The following is a 9,912-nucleotide window of genomic DNA, read 5'->3' on the forward strand; positions in this document are numbered from 1 at the left end:
GCAATCACAAAGGATGTATTCATGCAGCAATTTCTATTTACAGAAGTGTGTCTGAAATCATTTATTTATCGATACATTACTTTTTGTAACGCTAGGGCCAAGTTTGGATGGGTCCACTGCCAGGGGACAGTAGCGCGATGCTCTGACGTCATGGCGGCCAATGTGTCATCGCAAGCGGGCTACAGAAGGTTGGCCCGACTTCCCCCAGCAAAGAGACGGCGCGCAGGAAAGTAGTGAGATCGAAACATCCTGTGAAATAGGACTAACTTAAAACAAATGCAATATACGGAATTTCAGTATTGTTTTGTCGGTGAAAATCAACATAAGAGCACATAGCAAGCTATTTGGCTGAAATATTGTGCTTGCTATAGCAAGCTTGCAAACACTTGAGATTATTCAAATTAAGGAGCGCGTCGACGTCGGCCTGGTCAATTTGGCTAGCCAGCTAGCTTACAGAGCTAGACCTATCTTGTAGTTATCGACTGCAGGACAAGCAACATAAGAGGTAAGGAACGTTATTTTGCCAAATTTGACTTGATAACATGATTGGATCTGTGGAGTTCAACGGGCAAGGATGGCCATATGACAGCCAACCGTAGCTAGTTGGCGCTGCTAACTATGTAGCTAACAAGCGAGCTATGTTAGCCGCTAACAAACGAACTAAAATATTATTAAGCATTTCCTGTGTAGTAGTTAGTTCGGCAAGTTAACTTAACGTGTCATCTCTCTGATAACACAACTTGGAACACACCTATCTACCAATCAATGTACATTAAAGCTACAATGTAGAACCTATAGTTAGCTAGTTCGCTAACGTTACTAGTTAGCTGGCTAATGAAGCTACAACAGATACTGCACAAATGATGTAAACATTGGGGTCACGCTTGTGAACGTGAAGTGCTTGTGAACGTGATGCGCAAAAAGCAACTATCGCGTTCTACAGAGTGTAGAGTTTCTTCAGCCTTATTGCTGAACATGGTCAATTTTTTTGCCAAATTGACGTTTGTGTTCTTGTTACTGTTGCAGTGTAAGCTAGCTAGTTTCGTTTCTCCGTTAGCTGTGATGAGTACGCTAATGCATACTTCAGAAATCAGGGCCCAATACAGAACTGTTCATAGTCTGTGTGATGGACTGTGGTTGGGGAAGAGGCTGGCTCTGATTACCCGTTTTATTTCCATAGGAATGAGTGATGACCTCTGTTGTGGTGGCAGACGGTGGAGGGAATATGGTGGAATACGTCACTGTCATGGAAGAGACTGAGCAGGTAAGAGACAACCGGTCCTAACCTTCCCTATGCAACATTTAAAGGGTGTTTTAATTGCAATACCAGTGCCACACACAATCCCATTCCAAGCTTAAAGCTGGGTCAGGGCTGATAGAAATATATTATTGACATGAATAATATTGTGAAGTGAACCAATGAATAACATGTTTTTCTCGTGATATTGGCATCTCTGTTATCTCAACATTATAAATGATTCAACAAATGTTCAAATACACACAACACATGATGTATGTTTCAACTTGCTCTTCCTTCAATGTATCTGTTCATTCTCCAGAGTCAGGAGAACCTCTGTGAGGAGGGGGAGGTAGTGCAGGAGATAGTGGAGACTGTAATAGGGGAGGATGGGGAGGAGTATCCTGCTGTGGTGGTGGAAGAGGTGCCCAGTGCCCAGTTGGAGCAGTGCTACGCTGCCCAGGTGTTGGTCTACGATGACGGGACCTATCTGATGCAGGACGTGGGAGACGAGCAGGAGGTGGTCACCGAGGTAGTGGAGACAGGTGAGAGGGAGGGTGGTGCAGGACTGGACAGCAATATTTTTTTGTTGCTGTTAGAGGGTTTGGATAGTGGTTTTTTTTTTGATTGAGTGATTGCTTTAGAGGAGTGTGAGTGTAAAAGGCTCTAGCCCTGTACTGGCCCTCCCGCACTCACCTATCGTCAAACCAATCATGTCCATGCGGAGCTATACAGAGCCCTCTGCATTGTTACAAAATTTGGGAGGTGCACAGCGTTGCGGTGCTCGAGTTGGCCTCCGGAAGCTCCGCAATTGTGTCACACAGAGCCTCTGGATCGCATTGCCTGAACAAGCATAAATTGGCTTTTAGACTTTCCAATATATCACAAGTATTATTTTCTTCTAGGACCATCTCAAGAAGGACATCTAGTGGTGTATGAACTGAGCCCACTGGAAGAGTGACAGAAGTCATGAGGTTTGAGGGAGGGGACAGCTTTTTAGGATGTTGACCAATGACCATCCTCAAGATAGATCTTCTGTAGGCAGTGGTTACTATGCACAACCGAATGCGGGAGGGTTGTGAATGAGTGAGATAAAGAGCGGCGAAATAGAAGACATAGGGTGATAGCTGGTACAGGCTACGTCACTCCTTCTCTCCAACGCCACAAGGATAAAAGCTACACGGTTTACTATCAGTGTCCCAAAAGTACAGGTTCACTTAGCCTAACCTCTCATTATTTAATGAAAGGAAACATCCATCTTTCCCAGCTAACTGCTTCCAAGTGTGAACGTCTGTGGTATCTACTGCTGTAGGGCCCCAGGCATAGGAAGATACGGTTGAATACTCATTGAAACAAAGTAATTGAACGAACATTACATTGAAATGAAATGTATTTTCGACACTCCTTTAACCTACGCCCCTGGCCCCCGTCTCATGTGTTGTTATAGTAGAGGTGTCGTCACACGGGGGCATGGTGTGCTTTGATAAGACCTTCGAGGCGGCCGAGGCCCTTCTTCACATGGACTCCCCCAGCAGTTTCCATGGAGACCGCAACAACACAGGTAACAACTCAACCCCTCCTCCATTGGCCTTGCCGGGGGCCAGGCATTATAAGTGTGTGGCGGGCCATGATATCGGGCTGAAAAATATGATGGTAAAATGTGTCAACATTCGTTCTACCACAAAGTTACCATTTGGCAGTCTGAGTTGAATCTTCACACTGCTCTGTGGCTGTAATGATGAACTATTGTCTGTCTGTCTCAGTGGAGGACGTGATGATGGAGACGGTGGTGGAGGTGTCTACAGAGTGTGAGCCCATAGAAGAGGACAGCTTCCCTATACCCCCCGACTATGAGCCTCCGTCTGCCAAGAAGAAGAAAGGTCTGTCTCAAACACAACCACATGCGTTCTTGCCATCTGTCTCTGTGTTGGTCACTGTGTGCAACCCAGTATTAAAAGTTAAGTTGTATATTATATAAAATGTACAAAGTTATGTTTGGTTGGTTTCCTTGCAGGGGGACGGAAGCCGAAGACACAACAGCCTCAGCTTGACACCAACGGCAACATTGACCTGGGGATCAGGCAGAGACCCAGAGAGGGAAAAGGTACCACACACAGCGAGGGCTAGGGTTTGTCAAGCCCATGAAGGGATTCTCCTCTACGTAAAGCAACTCAAGATGGGGCCATATCCCTTCAGTAGATAGCCGGTGTGTGGGCCATCCTCTGTATGAATGACGTTGGTCTTCTCTCTCCCTCCGTCCTCCAGGGAGCACCACCTACCTATGGGAGTTCCTGTTGGATCTCCTCCAGGATAAGAACACCTGTCCCAGGTACATCAAGTGGATGCAGCGGGACAAGGGCATCTTCAAGCTGGTCGACTCCAAGGCCGTGTCTAAGCTGTGGGGCAAACACAAGAACAAACCTGACATGAACTATGAAACCATGGGCAGGGCACTCAGGTAACTATGGGATACCATTCTACTATATTGGCTAGCCAATTCCTCACCATAGTTAGTGTGTAAGGCTTACTGTTGACCCAACATATCTTTTTTCTATTTTTATGCTAAGGAATGAGTAATGCAATTTTTGATTTGTATTTTTTAAATGCATGCATTTAACCCTTTAAGTTCCCCTCTTAAAATGCATGCAACGGTATGCCACTTAGGTTAGGTAAACTGAGAGTACGGTTGTTCCTGTCCAGGTATTACTACCAGAGGGGGATCCTAGCCAAGGTGGCGGGCCAGAGGCTAGCCTACCAGTTTAAAGACATGCCCAAGAACATCAGGGTGATTGACGATGACAGGGAGGAGGAGGAGGGAGAGGGGGAACCCTCTGAGCACCACCAGACACTGATTATTGACCCTGCCACCTCCACCCAGACACAGCAGAGCTACGTCACCGTCATACCCACCTCGTCCGGCAACAGGTGAGGCATGATTGGAGAAGTCATGAAATAATGAATACATTATTGTAGCAATTTTTCCCCCCAAGAGAATCTGTGGTATTTATTTGAAAAGGTGTTAGGGGCTGCAGACATAAGAGAGAACTTGTATGTGTGATTCTGTCAGTGTCCATTTTCATCCAAATGCACTGTGAAGTAGTTACAACTTTGTTTCTATCTTATGTACAGGACCATGCGTTTGGCCATGCCCATGGTCATGACGACGACACTGGGTCAGATGACCCTCAACTCCTCTACCGTCTTCACCACCCAGGCTCCCATCACCCTGGGCAACGCCCACGCTGGCGGGCCCAAGCTGGTGATCCAGACCCTGCCTGCCATGATGCCCGCCGGGGCCAAGAGTGGAGAGAAGATCACCATCATCACCATCCCAGCGGCCCAGCTAGCTCAGCTAACGCAGGGCAACCTTTCAGCCCAGCTCTCAGGCCAGCTAGCTCAGCTCATACAGGCTAAACCAGTCACCCAGCTGGTGCAGGCTAAACCAGTCACCCAGCTGGTGCAGGCTAAACCAGTCACCCAGCTGGTGCAGGCTAAACCAGTCACCCAGCTGGTGCAGGCTAAACCAGTCACCCAGCTGGTGCAGGCTAAACCAGTCACCCAGCTGGTGCAGGCTAAACCAGCCCCTCCACTCATACTGGCAAAGCCTGTGACTGTGACCCAGCAGCCACCTGCTGCCTCCCCTGTAGGTAAACTACAGCTCCCTCCCTCCACCACCATCACAATCCCTGTAGCTACCCCCTCTACACACCCTGAAAAAGAAGCCATCTCACCCCACACAGCCCTTCCAGAGTCCACCCCTACAATGAGCACGGAGCTTCCCCAGTCTAGCCCGGGAGACCCCTCTGACTCGGGAGTCGGCACAGAACCCAGTGGACCCTGAATCTTGAACTCGAGGCCAAGGGGCCCGACAGCTACTGACTCCATATTGACCCTGTGTTTTGAAGTGGAGTCTTCCCTTCCCATCCTCCAATCACTGGGCAGTGGAGCTGTAGGACCATACAGAGGAGGAGAGCTCTGAACCTCAGCTATGGAGCTCCTAGTTACCAGAGAGCTAGTCTTCAAACTGGAGCTGCAGTGCCATCCCTCCCTCCACATCAGAAAACCAGGAAAAGAGATGAGGATAAAGGGACTTTGTATACATAATACATAGCTACAGTCTCCTACGTATTGATTTGGACAGTGAAGCTAAAATGTTTAATTTGGCGCTCTACTCCAGCATTTTGGATGTGATTAATTATTTCATGTGAGGTGACCGTATAGAATGTCACCTTTTTTATTTGACGGTATTTTCATGCATATCTTTTTCACCGTTTAGATATAATCACTTTGTGTCTAGTCCCCCAACTTGAAGGTGTTATACATATTTGGTCAAATTCAGTAGTATGTGTATTAAAGTAGTCAAAAGTTTAGTATTTGGTCCCATATTCCTAGCACGCAGTGACATCAAGCTTGTGATTCTGCATTTGCACTTTGCTTTGGCTGTGTTTCAGAATGTTATGTCCAATAGAAATTAATAGTAAATAATGCATTGTCATTTTTAATTTAAATATTACAGAACATTTCTGAACACATACCTTAATCTGGATGCTACCAAGATTACGGATAATCGTGAATAAGTGAGAGAGTGTGAGTTAGAGGCATAAATATCATACCCCCCCAAAAAGTGATGGTGAGAGGTTAGCCTTTCTTGGGGGTCTGATCTTTGTGCCTCTAGCTGATCATTATTCACAGTTCATGCAAGATTCAGTAATTATGGTAGCATCCACATTTAATGTAGAAGTGTTCACAACCATATTCAATTTGACTTTTTTCTGTGCCAAACAGAAATGGTAAATAGTCTGAAACACAGCCAAAACAAACTGCAAATGCATCCAACAAGTTTGTAGAGTTACAAGCTGATGTAGTCATTGCATGCCAGGAATATGGAACCAAATACTAAACTTATGTATATTAAATACTTATGATACCTTTCAAATGGACTGTTTTCATTTAACGGTAAAACAGCTATTTAGGAAAAGACCCTCAAAACAGGTGACATTCTGAACGGTCCCCTCATATGAAACATTTAATTTTAAATGCTGGAGTATAAAGTTTTAGCTTCACTGTCCAGATAAATATGTAGGGGAGTGTGTACATGCTTTAGAAGCTCTTTGATCTCTCTTTGGATCTCTAGGGCAAGCCTTAGATTGTACATTGAACATGCTTCTTTTAATCAAAAACATAATAAAGGAAGCCTGAAAGATTTGTGTAAACTTTTTGATACTCTTCACAGGTTGCGTACGATGTATTCTAAGTTCAATGCAAGTGTAGTTCTTTTGTCTCGTAGTTGAAATCTTTGGGTTTTCCTCTGACTGGTTGGTTCCCATCTTCTGGCTATGGAAAGTAGTCTAGTCCTCCACATCACTGTCCCTCCCACACTCAATGTTTTTTTTGTGTTATTATATATATTTTTTACTGTTCAGAAAAGGGAGCGAAAGGATGTTTGTGTTAAGAAAAGACAGATCCAGATGGTATATTCCCACATTTTGAAGCATATGCTATTTTCATGTACTCTCAAAGTGTATTGATGTAGATTTTACTGAAGTATGTATTATATAAAAACATGAATTGAAACATCTTGTCTTGGTCAATACTTGTTGGCACTGAATCTCTTTCAGACGGAGTTGAAAAACAAAGGATTAGGCAAACCAAAACCGTGTGTGGTAGATCACCTGGGTGTGAATGAATGGTGACGTTTCACCAAGTAAAATCATCAGAAAATGATAGCTGGTGTTCTGTGTTCAAGTACCCAATTGCCATACTTGAGTAAAAGTATAAATACCTTTTTTAATAGAAATTTACTCAAGTGAAAGTCAGCCAGTAAAATACTACTTGTCTAAAATTATTTGGTTTTATGTATCAAAAGTAATTAAAGTTGCTCATATATATTTAAAATTCCTTATTAAGCAAAGCAGACAGCACCATTTGTTTTGTTTTTAAAGTGTATGGATAGCCAGGGGCACACTCCAGCGCTAAGACATTTACAAAAGATGCATTTATGTTTAGTGAGTCCGCCAGGCCAGAGTCAGTAGGGATGACCACCTGTTCTTTTGATAAGTGCTTGAATTTGACTGTCTTGCTAAGCATTCAAAATGTAACTTTTGGTTGTCATGGAAAATGTATGGAGTAAAAAGTACATTTTCTTTAGGAAGTAAAAGTTGCCAAAAATATAAAAAGTAAAGTACAGATACCCCAAAAAACTACGTAAGTAGTACTTTCAATTATTTTTACTTTACACCACTGTAGAATGGTAACCCACAGCTGATGTTTGTATTGGTCTTCAAACTCAGCTGGATACCTTTTACTGTCAATGGCCTTGTATTCTATATACAGTGCATTTAAACTATTCAGATGCCTTCCCTTTTTCCACATGTTATTACATCCTTATTCTAAAATTAAAGAAAACATTTGTCAATCTATGCCCCATAAGCAAAAACTGTTTTTTTAGAAATGTTTACAAAAATAATGTATACTGACAAGATATCCCTATTTGGTAAAAGAACAAGTCCATATTATGGAACAGCTCAAATAAACAGAGAAATGACAGTCCGCCATTACTTTAAGACATGTAGGTCAGACAATCTGAAAAATGTTTGCAGTCACATAAATCATCAAGGGCTATGATGAAGCTGGCTCTCATGAGGACCACCACTGGAAAGGAAGACCCAGAGTTACCTCTGCTGTAGGGAATAAGTTCATTGGAGTTAACTGCACCTCAGATTGCAGCCCAGAGTTCAGGTAAAGACATCTCAACATTAACTGTTTAGAGGAGACTGCGTGAATCAGGCCTTCGCGGTTGAATTGCTGCAAAGAAACCACTAAAGGACACAAAATAAGGAGAGACTTGCTTGGGCCAAGAAACACAAGCAATGGACATTAGACCGGTGGAAATCTGTACTTAGGTCTGATGAGTCCAAATGAGATTTTTGGTTCCAACCGTCATGTCTTTCTGAGACAGTAGGTGAACAGATGATCTCCACATGTGTGGTTCCCACCGTGAAGCATGAAGGAGATGTGATGGTGTGGGGGTGCTTTGCTGGTGACACTGTCAGTGATTTATTTAGAATTCAATGCACACTTAACCTGCATGGCTACCACAGCATTCTGCAGCGATACACCATCCCATCTGGTTTGCCCTTAGTGGGACTATCATTTGTTTTTCAACAGGACAATAACCCAACACACCTCCAGGCTGTGTAAGGGCTATTTACCAAGAAGGAGAGTGATGGAGTGCTGCATCAGATGACCTGGCCTCAACCAAATTGAGATGGTTTGGGATGAGTTGGACTGCAGAGTGAAGGAAAAGCAGCCAAGTGCTCAGCATATGTTGGAACTCCTTCAAGACTGTTGTAAAAGCATTCCAGGTGAAGCTGGTTGAGAGAATGCCAAGTGTGTGCAAAGCTGTCATCAAGGCAAAGGGTGGCTACTTTGAAGAATCTCACATATAAAATATGTTTTGATTTGTTTAACACTTTTTTGTTACTACTTGATTTCATATGTGTTATTTCATAGTTTTGATGTCTTCACTATTATTCTGTCCAAAACCAAGCCATGAGGTCGAAGGAATTGTCCGGAGAGCTCTGAGACAGGATTGTGTCAAGGCACAGATCTAGGTAAGGTTACCAAAAATATCTGCAGCATTGAAGGTCTCCAATAAAACAGTGGCCACCATCATTCTTTAATGGAAGAAGTTTGGAACCACCAAGATTCTTCCCAGAATTGGCAGCCTGGCCAAACTGAGCAATCGTGGGAGAAGGGCATTTCTCAGGGAGGTGACCAGGAATCTGATGGTCAGTCTGACAGAGATCCAGAGTTCTTCTGTGGAGATGGGAGAAACTTCCAGAAGGACAACCATCTCTGCAGCACTCCACCAATCAGGCCTTTATGGTAGAGTGGCCAGACGGAAGCCACTCCTCAGTAAAAGGCACATGACAGCCCCCTTGGAGTTTGTCAAAAGGCAACTAAAGGACTCTGACAATGAGATTCTCTGGTCTGATGAAACCAAGATTGAACGCTTTGGCCCGAATGCCAAGCATCACATCTGAAGGAAACCTGGCACCATCCCTACGGTGAAGCCTGGTGGCATGCTGTATGGATGTTTTTCAGCGGCAGGGACTGGGAGACAAGTCAGGATTGAAGGAAAGATGAACAGAGCAAAGTAGAGAGAGATCCTTGATGAAAACCTGCTTCAGAGCGCTCAGGACCTCAGACTGGGTCGAAGGTTCACCTTCCAACAGGACACCAACCCTGAGCACACAGCAAAGACAACGTAGGAGTCGCTTCGGGACAAGTCTCAATGTCCTTGAGTGGCCCAGCCAGAGCCCGGACTTGAACCCGATCGAACATCGCTGGAGAGACCTGAAAATAGCTTGGACGCTCCCCGTCCAACTTGAGAGCTTGAGAGGATCTGCAAAGAAGAATGGGAGAAACTCAACAAATATAGTTGTGCCAAGCTTGTAGCGTCACACTCAAGAAGACTCTAGGCTGTAATCACTGCCAAAGGTACTTCAACAAAGTACTAGGTAAAGGGTCTGAATGCTTAAGTAAATGTGATATTTCAGATTTTATTTTCCAAAATGTCTAAAAACCTCTTTTCACTTTGTCATTATGGTTTATTGTGTGTAGATTGAAGAGAAAAAATAAACAATTGAATACATTTTAGAATAAGGCTGTAA

At 44.0% G+C, this 9,912-nt stretch overlaps 1 protein-coding gene across 4 annotated transcripts; it reads left to right on the plus strand.

The window, feature by feature from the left end:
• The first annotated feature begins 184 nt into the window (after nt 1-184).
• On the plus strand, nt 185-6,811 carry elf2a (E74-like factor 2a (ets domain transcription factor)). 4 transcript variants are annotated; one of them, XM_046295505.1, is made up of 10 exons: nt 185-505; nt 1,181-1,264; nt 1,560-1,782; nt 2,685-2,798; nt 3,001-3,117; nt 3,252-3,341; nt 3,503-3,695; nt 3,938-4,162; nt 4,367-4,754; nt 4,809-6,811. In XM_046295505.1, exons 2-10 carry the CDS (start codon nt 1,190-1,192, stop codon nt 5,076-5,078), a joined length of 1,695 nt encoding a protein of 564 aa, XP_046151461.1. In that variant the 5' UTR covers nt 185-505; nt 1,181-1,189; the 3' UTR covers nt 5,079-6,811. The 4 variants fall into 4 exon arrangements, with proteins under 4 accessions (XP_046151461.1, XP_046151462.1, XP_046151459.1 ...); XM_046295506.1 differs by having other exon boundaries at nt 4,367-4,727; XM_046295503.1 differs by having other exon boundaries at nt 4,367-6,811.
• Nucleotides 6,812-9,912: the final 3,101 nt, after the last annotated feature.

The sequence above is a fragment of the Oncorhynchus gorbuscha genome, linkage group LG13 (assembly GCF_021184085.1).
Source record: "Oncorhynchus gorbuscha isolate QuinsamMale2020 ecotype Even-year linkage group LG13, OgorEven_v1.0, whole genome shotgun sequence".
NCBI lineage: Eukaryota > Metazoa > Chordata > Actinopteri > Salmoniformes > Salmonidae > Oncorhynchus > Oncorhynchus gorbuscha.

Excerpts from the sequence above, each read along its gene's own strand:
- elf2a (XM_046295503.1), top strand. The coding sequence starts at position 1,190 with ATGACCTCTGTTGTGGTGGCAGACGGTGGAGGGAATATGGTGGAATAC. Across the intron at positions 1,783-2,684 it reads CACCGAGGTAGTGGAGACAG|TAGAGGTGTCGTCACACGGG; the intron begins GTGAGAGGGAGG and ends GTGTTGTTATAG. Across the intron at positions 3,696-3,937 it reads ACCATGGGCAGGGCACTCAG|GTATTACTACCAGAGGGGGA; the intron begins GTAACTATGGGA and ends GTTCCTGTCCAG.